Here is a 15,035-nt window from a genome sequence, read left to right as displayed (position 1 = left end):
AATCGATAATGAAATCCAATTAATTGTAATTAATCTTACCCAAAACGTATCGCCGGTGGGTGGTGAGTGAGAGAGCGTCTGTGGGCAATGGTTTGAAGATGGGTGGAAAATTCCAGTGATTTCCGGTGCGTGGGGTAGATTGTTGCTGAAAATTATCGTAAGTGAGATATCAAAGCGGGCTAACCAAATTAAATTTATTTTCGTTTTTTTTCCTCTCCCAGTCAATTTCCCAAGTGGTAGAGCAGAGCGAGAGCATTCAAACGTATGAAGTGAAATTCAATCACACACGTGAAGTACCGCGGTTTACAATTGCAGATAATTACAGTTGGAAAAATACGGTTCGAAAAGTACAGCAAAAGTGCATCATTGTGTAGGAGTGTTGAAAAAGTTTGAGTGTTTTCCGTATCACTACGGTAAGGCAGTGGCTACGAAACTTGTTCCTGGAGGGAAGCACAATCACATAGTTTTTCTTCGGTGTTGTTGTGAGGAAAGCAGCTAACAAAATCAACAATCATGTATCCAGCACCTCCGCGGCATCCATCGGCATCGGTAAACAACTCTACCATTTTTAATTAATATTTTTAAAATTTTTCAATGTTACATCCATTTTTTAATCGCCAATGTCGATAGAATGTAAAATACGAATCACATTTTTATTTCAAAGTTATAACGACAACCAAAATGAGTCATAAAATTAATCGTTTATTTCCAATGGACTTTTTTATTATTTTTTTCTCGTAATGATTCTAAAAAAATTACATAATATTTCAAACGAGCAAACCGAAGGCCTAAGCAACTTTTCGTTGCAATTGATAAGCGGTTACGACGAAGAATCATTCACGTTTGAATTATTTTAATGCCATTTGTCGGTACACACCAAAGAACGAATGTAAAAAATCACTTTGTGTAGGGGAGGGTTTTAACCGATTAGCAGCGGAATGGTTTTTTCAAGTAATTAAAAACTTGGGGCGGGCCACATTACGATCCAATAAAATGATAGCGATCGTTTCGGCGAATCGGTTACGCTGGGTAGATTTTCAGCCAGGCAGAAAGCGGGCTCTAACTCATCCTTATCTTTGTCGAACACACACATCATTTTCCTTGCGATAGTTCCGTACCACCGCGTCCGAGGTTGGGCGGTGGAGCCAATGGAAAGTCGATGAGTTTAATGTAAGAGAAACCCCGAGCAATATAAACACACACAAACCCACAGCCACGCGCAGGTAGTTATGAAATAATAAACTACCTTTATCCATTACCACGTGGCGGAAAAGTTCGTGAACTCGCCACGGTTCACCGACCATCTCTGTCCTCCCCACTCGGGCTGGGCGGGGGACGGCAACATTCCACCCAACCTCTCAACCGTAACTGCTCGAACATTAGTGTCCGATTATCGCCAGCACACTGCTGCCGCTGGCGAAATTCCTAGCGCCAGAAGCGATCCGGCGAAGCGATGTGGGAAAACGGTGAGCCGGAAAATGCGCTTAACGGAGCGAAAAACGCTACGAGCAAACCGCCATTGCTGCACACTCCCCGGGGTCGGTCGGAAATACATATTGTAACTGAAGCGGCGGGCGTGCGCGCACCCAACACCTGAAACGATTTGTAAGTGTGCGCTTCCTTATAAGAAAAAAATCAATTGACCAAAGGGTGGGTGGGGTTTGTGCTGTTTTGGGCGGGTGGGAAATCATTGGCGGTGAAATGATGAAAGCCATCAGGAAGGTGGGTATTATTACTGTCCCGGGAACGTCGGTGAGTCATGCGAATGCTTTCGAGCGTACGGCTACCAGCAGCAATCCACTGTTTTCATTCAATAAATGTTCACACCACAACCATTCAATTAAACCGGACCTTCAACAAAGGAAAATGGTAACATACTGGTTTTATATACTAGCAACAATCTAGCTTTTGGAAAACAAAGATTCCAAAAATCTACGAAAAGACAGTTCTAGTAACTTAGTGAACCATATTATAGCTCTGGTTTAGTTGTTTAGTAACATTTTACATAAAAACAACAGAAAAAAGTATTAGTAGAAACATATCAATGAACAAGAAAAATCGTTATACTGCTGTTTTTGTACCTTTTGAATCAAAATTCTACGACAAATTTTAAAAATTATTTAGTTTTAGAAAAAAATGAACGAGCAATCGTTAGCGAATGGAACAAATTGAACTTGGAAAAAGCTATTGTATCATTCACTAGCAACAAGGTTAATTCGATGTTGTTAAGCTGCTTAATGAGGTTATAAACGATTGTAACTTTCACTTAACAGCAACTGTCATACACTCATTTCACTCATGTGAAACCCAACTTAACTTGTCTAAACGCGAAATAAACAAGCATTTTTGGTTGCGCATTTCACTTAACGTAGCCAGGTTAGAAATTTATCTCATAGGAATGAAATTTGTTTGACAGCTTGTTCAACTGGCAGCTTTAGAAGGAGTCAATAGTGTAAAACAATTTAAAATGATCGTTAAATGAAATAAACTCCGTCGTGTTATGAGATTTCAGTTCACTCGCCTGATTTAGAGAACGCTAAATGAGTATTATTATGAATTTTAGAGATGAAATAATATAGCTCATTTACAATTCTTCATAGTTTATTTATCGACTCTTCATTGCCAGTTGACAGTTAGCGTTAATTTGTTGTGAGTCATGTAAACGCGTGATGAGTTTTTTCATGAAATGAAATGAAATGAAGACGAATGAAAGTTTTCGACGAATGAAAGCTGCTGTCATCTATCTTCACGTTTACTGTCAATAATTTGAGGTTAAGTTAAAGATACGTTAAATATTCGCTGGTGTTTAGATATCTTATTCTCACAAGAGACAACTAGCCTTCAATCCCCACATTGAGGTCAAGAATGAACCATTTCATAGAACGTTTGTCACGTTTGAATTCAACGCTCACCCTGATGTCCTGAATGTTTTGTTTTGTTTATTTTACAAAACAATTGATCGTTACCCTTGTTTCCTAATATCTGCCCTACCACTAGCGGTTGTGGTTTGAACTTTCCCCGTGTAATTTTTCATTGGCACGAATCCGGTCCAAAAATCAATACCAACTACCGAAAAAGAGAAATCCAGTCCCAGTAACATCCAAAACCGCCCTGTTCGGAACCCTTAAGAGTAGGGCGTAAGCTGAAAGAAAAAAAGCGAAAGGAACAAATGAAAGCGTCAAGTCAAGACATTTTGTGTCACATCGAAGCCCATTTTATCGGCCAACATCTCGGCGATACCGGTGGAACACGTTTTTCTCGGTGAATCGATATCAAGTTGCGACAGTGTGTACTATACCATACCTCCACGTGTGTGTGTGTGATTGTGTGTGACGGAGGTGTTCGCAGTCTGATGACGAACGAACAGGGTGCCACCGGGTGGTTGCTGCTACTCAACCACCCCGACATCCCCTTTCCCCACCGGCTTATGGCATCGTATTTAAGGGTGTATTTTATTTATTTCTTTTGTGTATGATCGATTCGATTGCTGTCATCAGATTGTGGCCAGCTCAGGGCCTTAGGTGGAAAAAGGGGTGGAAGGGATCCCTCCCATCCTTCTCACGATATTTCCCCACCTCGTACGGTACCACACGTCGTTTGTGTTGACAAGCGTGTCATACACGGTGGAAAAGGTAGTAGTCACATGCACTCTGTCTCTCTTCTCCCTTCTTCTTTGCCCAAGCCCTGTTCAGTGTGAAGTGCACCGTACCGGGCGAGGTGCAAGGTACGCACCTCAACCCCCACCTCCCACTCACCGTCTCAATCGGCGATGATGGCGTTGGCGTTATTTACAGCGGGATTTAATTTACCTTATCAGGGACGTAACATCTTAATTGCTTATGATAGATAGCGAAAATGGACAATGATTTCACCGCGTCGTCGCTCGCTCCATTGCCAACCCCTCTCTCCTCCCCCTTCTCCCTTCCCATCCACATACCTTGATGCTGCCATATTTGTATGCGCGACGGTCGCGAGAACAATGTTTAATTAATTTGCCGCCCGGCTCTCGACTGTCTTTTCCGTTGTTGTGCTTGCTTTTTATTCTTCTTTGCTTCACCGGAGGTAATGGGGCGCCTCGGGCTGCCATGGGTGCCGCTGATTGCTTGGTAGGGGCCCGGGTGAGGGCGGTGGGGGAAAAATCAACGGGCCGAGAGAGCGGCACGATCGGAATGATTGGCGTGCTCGTATCGAGTTGAGTGAGCGATAAATGGGTTTGATTGGTTTCGCGAAGGGACGCCGCTGCCGTCGATGGAGGTGAGGGTTTCGAATTTGGAATGTCATCAATCACCTCCCCTACTGCGCCATCTACCGCACACCAACACACACCCCGCGCCCTTGCAGTGCGCTTCAACTGCGGATCGGTGAGAAACATCGTGGAAACATCTGGTAATAATAATACGACATCTCATCGTCGCCGGTTCTTACTCTCTCGTGTGTGTGTGTGAAAAACACAAGGCAAAAGCGATGAGCAGACACAATTTTCTTTCTACCGCTGTACTTCGACCGAAATGGAACGATCTGCCGAGCTTCCGGTCTCGCTCACTTTCGCGAACGCGCGTTGCGCGCGAACATAATGAACACTGATAAAATGCCACCCCTTTTTTCGTACTTTGGTGGCGTTCGAGGGGCGATGGTGGATACTGGGTGTAGAGTGGGTGTAAAGGAGAACTGCGTCCACGTCCCATTGTGGGGGGCTAGCAGTTTTGTTGTAATTAAATCACTTTGGGACACCGGTCGGAACAGCATCGGAACACGATCTCGATGTGTGTTGCCAGATCGGGCGAAGCAGATAAGTTGGCCAATTGGACAGAGCCTCTACGCCGCCGAGCGAATGTGCAGGCGGAAGGGGGGAGAGAGCGTTACTCAGCAGGGTTACGTTTCACAACAATCAAAGCAACCGCACCCCCCCGCCGGATCGATGTGTTTCACGGGAAAAACGAGACGTGCCCGGCGTGAGATAACATTCGAACACGAAGGGTTGCGCGCGAGATTGAGATATGAATAATTAATGGAAATGGAATGCGTGGCGCCGGAAAGGGTTGCCCTCAGCTCCGTGATGGAGGAGGGTTAGAGAAAAAAAAATGGAGCAACGCAGTAGCGAGAGGTGTGTTTTTGACTCAAAGTGTATTTAAATTTCCGAACAAGGTAGTCTTTACGCGGACCCATTTGTGTGCCACAAGGTCAGATGCTGAGCAGATAAGCATAGCTCGGACCAAATCAGGCACTTTTAATTTTATATATTGGGAAATCGTGTTTCAATTCGTATTCATCGTTTTAATCATTCGATCCTTTTATTTTTTTTGAATGGCTCCCAAATACCCAGTTTTGTGTTTCTATAATATTGAGTTCATTTTTAATTTTTTCATCGTTTCATAGAAATAATTTACAAAGTTCTTATCGACCTGATAAGCCGACCTTATGTATTTGAGAAAGATGAAGAAATGCTCAATTATATTATTGAAGTTACTGTTCGTTTTTACAATTGCTTCATCTACATTTCATTTATGTGCGATTTTTCAATCTTTGTATTTTGTTTTGCATTTGGTGAGAATAATGTGGTGAACTTCTAAATATTTGTTATATCCACCTCGACGGCGTGGGTTGGAATCCAAACCGAGACCGGACCTTCTCCTGTACGAGAGGATTGAATATCCACGTACACAAAAGGAAAAAGTCATGCCAAGAAGAAGAAGAAAAAGCTAAAAATAAAGAAAAAAAGGTTAATTTTATTGCAAATATTTTAGTCAACGTTTCAAACTCAAGATGCATTAAAGTTATTTCAACTAGAGTTGTGTGAGTTGAATGATTCTTTGCGTATCCAGGATTCATGAATCTTTCGTTCTTTCGAAGCTTTGAAAATTCGAATCCGCAAAGATTCATGAATCCATCTGAATGAATCTTTGGTGAAAGATTCATACGAATGAATTTCGTCAAAAGATTCATTGAGCACAACACTAATTCCAACCCTTATTTGAATGTAGAATGAAACTTTTGAAACTTAATTTTTGCGGTGCACATTGTATCATTCGCATATGAATCTGATGCATATGGAAATAAAAATATTACCCAATACACCCCCCTCCACAATAAAAGCAAGAAAAATTTAATCTCATGTGTTTTTTTCGTAATGTTGCCAACCATGTTGGTCCATCGGGTTCCAATTATTTTCTATTATTTATTTATGCAATACAAACGAATGGGTTTATATTTATTTCCCCCGCCCGCTCGAAATGGTCTCCTCCGAACGTCGACGGCGTTCCCCAAAGCCCATCGGTTTCCTTTATTCGGATCGTAGGGTCTCATTAATGGCTTCAGCTCCGATAAGCGCGCGCGGAACCTGCAATGAGCAAATTCCTGCACGAATTGCAATACATCCCCGGCTTTCCCGGACTGTCCTCTGCGTGGTGTGGTGTGGTGTGGTGGTCGCCACCGTTGGCAGTTCTTTCGCAATTTGCGCAACGGGATGCACTCACCGATGCCGTCGTCGGTGGTCCAACCCCGATGACGCCTGGTTCAGGGGGATCACATCTCGTAATGTACCGAAATGCGGCGGTCGGCTTCCGTGCACTCATTAGTGATGGCCGGTTGCTCTGTCACGCGTTACGTTGCGCGTTTCTCAATCCGAACGCCCGAACGTCCACCTGCAACCGGATACCCGGACTGTGTTCCCGACCGAAAGGAGTCGACGGGTTTCGGGATTCTTCACCACCACCACCACCACCAGCAGAAGCAGTAAAAGCGTAATTGCTCGGTAGTAATATCGCCGCCGTCCGCAGCGGCACGCAGAATTGACGATGGAAAATGGTTGCGCTAATTTTAGCTTCCACAGCCCCGCCGTATGCTCAACTCCGAGCCTCGCTTCGGTCCCCTTTCCGACGGCCTTGCAGCAGCAGCAGCAGATCTCCCAGGACGCTACTCACCCGGGTCGCTCTAATTCCCGTGGCCACGCTACGCGCTGGCGTCAGTAGTGCCATCAATAATATGGCGGCAATTTTCGTTGATTCCTGGACCGGGTGGAATGCGGCTCCGCGTCTCATCCCCCCCCCCACATACCCGTAATGGGTGATGATGAGAGTAAAATATACCGTCCCCCCCAGAGGAGCAGAGCGGTCCGGATAATTACCTTGTCCCGTGGAGGCCTGAAAAACGTCAAACCCAAACACATACACAAATACGTATAGATATAGACGGTGCGCAGGGTCGCGTGCTTCATGGGTTGAGGTTGAGGTTGAGTCCTCTAATGTCGCCGTCGAAGTCATTAACCGTTGCATGCTCAGTCAGGGAAGATGGTCGTTTTCAGGGAAATGAATACATTTTCGATTCCATTTCGTTTGAAGTTGTGCTTGGTTTCATTTAGCTAAGTATCAACATGTGTCAAAGTAATTTTCTCTTCGATATAAAATTTTCAAAATAACCGATTTTTGCTGACCACAATTATAGCCTCACTCACGCGTTTCTTAGCACGTTGACTGCCAAGCGTTTTTAGCACACTTTTTTAGTACACTCGTTTTTAATAAAATTTGATTATAACATTTATTAAACCGACGGTTTATGAAGGCTAAGCAAAGACTTAGCTTCCCAAAGAATTGATATTAATTAGTACTACAATTTGTATGTTGCATTTTCATTTATTTAGGGGACAAATTTTTTTTAGAACTAATGACAGCTGGCTATCAAAAACGATAGCCATGGCAGTCAATGTGTTAATAGAATAAAAATGTGTTTCATTTCTTTTTTTTCCAGAAAAATAATTTAGAATATTTTTAAGGTAAAAACTCAAATAACTTCAGTGTTCCATAATGAAAGACTCACTTCAAAAACCATTCAAATTAACAAAAAATCCCAGTTCCTAGCTACGTCTCCAGTTTTGCAAAGGTGCGCGTTTATAAGTTCTCTTCCTTTAATTTGTAATTTAATTCAAACATGGGCCGTATAAAATAATTCACGGGACGAAAAAAATGTAAAATTGATGCCTATCGCCTAAAGTCAAATCATGAGATTGGTACGCTAGTAAATAGATCTTGAATATCATTAAAACTTATGTGAAAGAGCCCAGTTCATATGGGCTTCAGGAGTCTCCCGGTCGTCCTCAAAAACTTCGCGTGATAAACGGAGAATTTTTAGAGTTGCTTCCAATTCAACCAAACGTTGCCAACCTTCACTGGAACACCCCTACAAATCGTGTTCTGGAGCTTATTGGAGTGGAACGAATCAACATTAAGTTGATCAATACAAATATATCAACAAGAACTAAATGACTCCTATCGATACATGAATTGATTCGTAACTTAGTTTGATAAGAAAATAAACTAGTTTAAGATTAATATAAGTAGCAATAATTAGTATGTAATGTGTTTCAAGCTCTAAAGCAACCACCAGTTCATTAAACAATCTTTAAACATCTCTTCAAGAGATGTAAGTAAATTCTTAGTAGCTGCCATCCTTTCAAGGAAAACCTGTACAGATGTAAATATTTAATAATAAAGCAATTTCCTTTAAAAAAAACGAAACGTTGCCCCAGGCAACTGCCATCATGAATTTTCCAAATAATAATTGGTAACGGAGGCTCCACTGATTATTAAATCGTCACTTGTTACTCCATTTATGCTATTTCTGTTGATTATTTAATCGAAACCTTAAGTGAGGCAATCATTTTGGAACACCACTGTTTTCACTTTCTTGGAGCAAAAAGGATTGTTTTTTCGTTTTCTCGAAAAATATTAAAGAAAAGTATTCATTCTATGCTCACAAATAGTTACATTAAAAAATATCCTATGCTTTTTATAAGTCTAGCACATAAAATACTAAGTTAGCCTATCATTTTGGGACGCAGTGTAAATCTCATGCCTCTCCAAGGGTTCAGGTAGCACTCAACCCGACGAGTGAGCCGTTCGTCTGTTTGACGCTCGCCTCGCCGATGAGTTGGTGCCCGCTTAATGAGATTTAATTTACCTTCCAATCACTGTGATCAGCGAACATTCTGGTTGGCGACATGCGTTTGCGTCCCCCTTAGTGAGCGGATGCGGATAATGCCGCTGCGTACATGATGCGCGAAGCCAAGCCGCTACTTGTTTTTCTTCTCCCTTTTTTTCACCGTTCCGTACGGTTTTTAATGAATGATCCTTGCCCCGGCCCGATATGATGGAGTCGTCAAGATGGCCACGGGATAAAACTTATGATTATTTTCGCCTTTACTGGGAGAGTTTGTTTTTATGTTATGACTTTGACGTCCCGATCCACCGCCCCCCCACCTAGGATGTTTTCCTCCCGCTGCGAAACGCCCGCTTCTCTTTCGCCGTTGGAGGGAATCGCGCAGAAATTATACCTTGTGCATCTTCTTCGGCACCCTCCCGGATCGCCGTCGTCGGTGCAACACGGTTTGGCGTATAATTACAACAAATCAACGGGCTCTTAATCTGATCTCAAACCCCCGTCGCGCGGTGGGAGGGAAAATAGTCACCGATTTGTGTCATCACCCCCCACCGCCGCCGTCACTCCCGTCTTGACGACGTGATGGTTCGCGCTACCGGAGTAGTTTAGCACAGAAATGCACACATTTACCCTCCGACTGGGGAGGAAGAGCGGCGGCGAAGCAGCGGGAAGCAAAACACTATCCGCAAACCGAACCGTTTGAGAACGTTTCCCGAAGTTTTGTATGGGACACGAAGCGTTGTTGTTGGAATTTGCCTGATTTTGCCATAACAGTAGCGTCATCTGGTGGTCCTTTTGTAGAACTATCACTCGATGCATTGAACTTCTTGCACGAGCGTGATTCTACGTTGTTTTGAGAAGAATATTTATCAATGCTCTTTGCAAACCCCAACTTAAAATCAGTTACTTGTTATATGTGCTTTCAATACTTTGATTAATATTGTAGCCCGAAACATCTCCTACCCGAAAATGAAAGGAGAGGAGGCGCGAAGGCGTGAGCGGAAGTAAAAAGCCAACTGTGTATCATCATATTAGATTCTTAAAAACTATTGAAAATAAAATAACTTTCATCAATTGCATATTCCTGGAACAATGAACAGCAAATTGAACAATAATTAACGTGGTGCATTCTGCCCCTGGGCTTAAACCATTTGGAACAAAAACTTAAACTGCATTTGGGGATTTAATCAAACAAAATTAGTTGGATATAATCAAACAAATACCGCATGCGTGATAATGTTTGCACCATTTAGAAAAAACCATTCTCCATGCGCTTGCGGAATACACTGCAGTTCCTTAAAATGCAGGCTATGGTTTACCGGAGGCTAGTCATACTTGGGCGGCGTTTAGAGTAAGCCTTGACCTTCATAAAACGCCATTGTGACTAACCCGGAATCCAGCATGGGGGCCATATATGTTTCGACCAGAACATTAGCTGTACCGGCCTCTAGTTTTGGGTGCGTTTCGAGGGATAGGGCGGAGCCTCGTGGAAAGTTATCTAACCTTATCCCTGTCCAAGACCTTTTCCACGATCCACCGGGATATTCCTATGGCAATATGTTTTTGAGATAGTTGCGCATGAGACAAATCGCGAATACACTGCTACTTGGTCATGATGCAAGTCCTTAACTAAGTAAAACGTGGTTTTTCGTTCACAACCTATTTAGGTACGAGTTAAGGATTAAGTTGATGCTAAGAAAGCCAATGATGTGTATGCCCAGAGAAAACAGGAACTATATAAGTAAGATCGTGCAAACATTTTCACGCATACGGTAAATTATAAAAAAAATTTTAACCGGTAACAAATATTTTTGAAACAGTATTCTAAATTACTGAACATTTTACGATATTATAATTTTGTATGAATTTACATTCCCTGAGTAATTAAATATTTGAATCCACGCGCACGCTTAGAGCCGAAATGCATGCTTTCAAGATTTAAACAATTGCCGAAAGCTACGCCAAACGCTATGAGAGGAAAAATGGAGCAATATAGAAATGTGAGAGAAATGTAAACAAGCTGAGGAAAAAAGTGTGATTGCACGATCCACTGCTTTTATAAACAACTTAGAGCGCGCCGCATGCAACTGTTCCGTAGCCTTACTGGTAGAACGGCTACCGCTAGAAACTTTTCACAAACCTGAAGTACCATGTCTAAATATAGAATCACAGAACTCTACATCTAGAACCCGTAGAAAAACAGAACCCTACATAGCTTCCTCCTCTGAGTCTCTCTCCAAAGCGTGGTGTGGTGCAAAAGAGCGTGAGTAAGAAACGCGCTTTTTTTTTCGCTCATCAAACCGCTGCTCCAAACGAGCTCAAAACGTTCTCGCGACAGAATGTGCCGCGCCCGAAGACGGTATTTTTCGTCTGCAAGAATACCTTCTTCGAGCAGTAGTGCACGACCGCTATTCTGCCCCCAAAAACGCTCGGTTTGCGGATAGTGTTTTTACACTGCCTTTGCGCGGGTCGGGTGTTCACTTTAGTGATTACCCGCTAGGCAGCTCGAAATATCGTCCTCAAAACGTCCTCCGCGCGAACAAACGTCCTCCATTTTTGTATGGGGATGAAACAAAAGGAGGACGTTTTTCGAGCAATCGTCCTCCTTGTCCTCCTCACCATACAAAACTGCTCGATGTTTGTGTCATGGAGGACGTTTTTGAGGACGATTTGCTCGAAATTGCCTAGCGGGTATGTTAATTTAACCGACACACACTGCTTTTCCACACGACATCACACACTCGCTTTCGGAACGCTGTCGACGGCGACCACTTCGGAGTTGGACTCTCTTCCTTCTCTGCGTTGGTGTTGTTGTGCTGCTTCCCTGCCGGTGGAAGATGGCTGCTGGGGGCCATTCGCCGTTGAATGGGGATTTCTGTTGGTGAAGGTCGTGTTTTTTTTGCGCCCCTCCCGCCGCGGCTAATTGCCATGGTTTGCAATTAAAAATAAATTTACGGCTACCATCCTCCTCGCGGAGGTCGGTTGGATTGAGCGAAGTGAAGCAAAATGAACTGCACAGGAGTTTATAGTCTTGAGTTTTTTAATGCTGGAGAAATTTAACCCATCCTTCAATTCGAAATTCAGAACTTCACTTTAGGACTTTCCTGAGTATCTTGAATCAGGCTTCGTGGCATTATGTTGGAATGTTTTCAAGTAAAACTGTAGGGATTCTGTTGGCTTGGTTATTTTTAACAAAACGTAAAGCAACAGTCGCAACTACCGTTATAATTTATAATTGTAGCTAGTAACTGTCTTCAGAAATCGACCTATTATAGAGACATTTAAAGATGGAGTTCGTTATGCCATATTCTTAAACCAGCTCCACATGTGACGAGTTATGTTTTGACGCTTGCTCTAAAGTTATTCTTTGACCCTTTCCGACAAAACTTTGTTTGAAACACTTCCAGGGCCGGTCTGAATCCAGTTCTGGAATTCAATTCCTATTTTATAATATTTAGTTGTTTTGAAAGGTCTAATTTACTAGTTACAATTATGGCATATTTGAAATGATTAATAATTCATCAATTATTGTATAAAGTTATTCTTTGACCCTTTCCGACAAAACTTTGTTTGAAACACTTTCAGGACCTCACCGGTCGAAATCCAGTTCTGGACATCAATTCCTATTTTATAATATTTAGTTGTTTTAAGAAGTCTAATTTAATAGTTATAATTATGGCATATTTAAAATGACTGAAATTCTATAGATTTCCTCGTGTTTTGTAAACCTTTAACTAACTTAACTTTTAGCTTTCGATGAATATCCAATGAACTATTTCGATTACCAGTCAACGATAATGTTGCCTTTGGTTTGTGAAACTCATAGTGAATTTGTGTGTAATGTGCTGGTTTTTTGTTAATAAGTGTAGAGGTTTTTCATGTTTGTGTTATTTGTGTTATTAAAATCGACTTTCAAATGTAAAACTTAGATGATTTGATTGAAAAAAAGGGACTCAAACAAGTCTTCAACAACATCTGTGGTACTTAAACTTTATGCAAGAAAAGTATCAGATGTGACGGACGCGTCGTGTTTTACACAATGAAAAAAGCTAAACCCTTCTTGTATGGGTTGTAAAGCTAAAATATAAAATAAATATAACGATTTCGCGTTGCCGATCCCTTTGAAATCCATTTTTTCCACCCAATCCATCGAATGTCAAACTCCATCACTTTGCCCCGCCGTTTTCTGTCAGTCAAATGATCGATACACAACGCTCGTCGCATCGAAACGTAATGCTTTTCTGCCGGTAGCCCCGCGTGAGGCTGAATATGGATGCTGCCAAATTGTCACAAAAAACCCGCGAACGATAATCTGCCCATCGGTGGACGCGGGAGGATTCGGTATATTGTGTAAACACAGTGTCTCGGCGCGGCATCATCATTCCGAAATCGCCTACACGCGCGCACACAACCAAGACGCTGGTGCGCTCCGTTGGTCGTTTCTTGTCTTGTCTTGTCCTCCCGACAGCATCGGCGCGGCGTTCTGCTTGGAACGCTCGAAAAGAAATCGTGTCCCTCGGCCAACTTCGGCGGACAAAGGCACTTCGGAGTGTCGCGCTAGGATAGGATCCCGTTTCCGTTATTTACCGTCCGCGGGGCTTTAACACAATAAAACCAACAATAATAAAGACGCGTCAATATTTACCCGATGTGTGGTTGTTGTTTGTTCGCCCCTTTTTTCTCTCCCGAGCGCGTCCCCATCCGGTTCTCTGGACTGAGGTTCGTACCGGACTTTGGGCGAATCGCGATGGCGCGACCTGGGAACCTGATGATGACGACGATGACGAACGGCCATCTGCGCTCAACGACGGACGGTGGTTTATTCAACGAGATGCCACCCCTCTCTAACGACCCTCCCATCTCCCCTTAAGTTTCTTCTCTTCCTCTTAGTGAGCGTCGGGTGGGTGAGATTTTCAAAAACCCGCGCCGGAGTTGGAGGAAGCCGCCACAAACTAGGGCACTATTTTTGGAACCCCTACCATCCGCGTGCCTATTGCTCTCTGACTCTCTCTCTCTTCGGTGCGCAATTATCGCCGCCCGCTGGCTTTAAATTATTCATCGTACCCACACGGGCGGCCGCAGCCTTCCCCCCTCGCCGGGCATAAGGGTTAAATTGTTTAATTGGCAGAAATACGACGACAGTTCGTCGAGTATATAGCGGTGTGGAGAAAGAGGGGGAGGAGGTAATTTAATGCGTTTTGGGGCGCGACTAAGTGGCCGCCGGACACACACACACACATTCATGGATCAAATTAATGGAAACAAATACTCAGGCTTGCGGAACATTTAATTTCCGAACCGAAGTAAAAAAAGGTTACAACTCTCTCTCCCTCGAACGCTTTTGAAGTTGACCGTCTCAAAAAATGCAACTTTTGACCGACCAAATTTGAACCCCCTCCCAGCGGGTGGTGGGAGGGGCCGGTGGCCTTAGGTTTCGAAAAGCAAACCGGCGCGCGAATGTGACTTTATCGAGTCAGGCCATTTGGCGTGCACCTTCTTCTGCTCTGCTCGTCACCTTTTCCAACCCCGTTTGGTGGCCCCCTCCCTCACCCCCCGGAACAGCCCAGAGCTCCAATGCGTCACTGGATTATTCTTGGACAAACAGAAGCAAAGCGATGCTGGCGGAGACCGGTGTGCTGATGCTTGCGGTGTTCAAGACTTCCTCATCCTGCGCTGCCGCCAGGGTTGTTTGCTCACGGCCAACAAGAGCCCGTGCCCTCTTCATCCTGGGGACAGCGAGAGATAGGAACGATAAAACTCAGCTAGCAAAACTCCCTCTCTCCCTTCTTACGTAGCAGGAGAAGAGAGGGTGGCTTTCGAGGGGTGACTGTTTGAAAATGTGTCCAGCTCGGTTGACGAGACACGAGGTCATCCGCGGTGATGATACATTACTTAACCTCGTGCTCTAATCCTCGGCCCCGGTCTCGCAGTTCTTGGGTCTGTGTACAACACCATATATATATTTTCCCCCTTCCCTGCGTACCCTCGACACGTTGTTGTTGACGCACATGCCACTCGGGCCCACTTCTGTTTGCACTGCGCTTGGGAAGGCTCAACGTTAGCATCCCTTTCGAATTGAGGGTGTGCACTCGGAATGTGCCATA

General features: G+C 43.6%; 1 protein-coding gene across 1 annotated transcript in view; it reads left to right on the top strand.

The window, feature by feature from the left end:
* The first annotated feature begins 513 nt into the window (after nucleotides 1–513).
* Nucleotides 514–15,035, top strand: part of LOC131288068 (protein groucho) — a 160,943-nt gene continuing 146,421 nt past the window's right edge. The window contains exon 1 of the mRNA XM_058317168.1: nucleotides 514–549. Coding sequence (XP_058173151.1) covers nucleotides 514–549 — 36 coding nt within the window. The remainder of the gene's footprint in view (nucleotides 550–15,035) is intronic.

This window comes from Anopheles ziemanni, chromosome 3, assembly GCF_943734765.1.
Source record: "Anopheles ziemanni chromosome 3, idAnoZiCoDA_A2_x.2, whole genome shotgun sequence".
In the NCBI taxonomy this organism is placed as follows: Eukaryota; Metazoa; Arthropoda; class Insecta; order Diptera; family Culicidae; genus Anopheles; species Anopheles ziemanni.
Note: the sequence above shows the minus strand (reverse complement) of the source record. Positions and strands in the feature narration are given on the sequence as shown.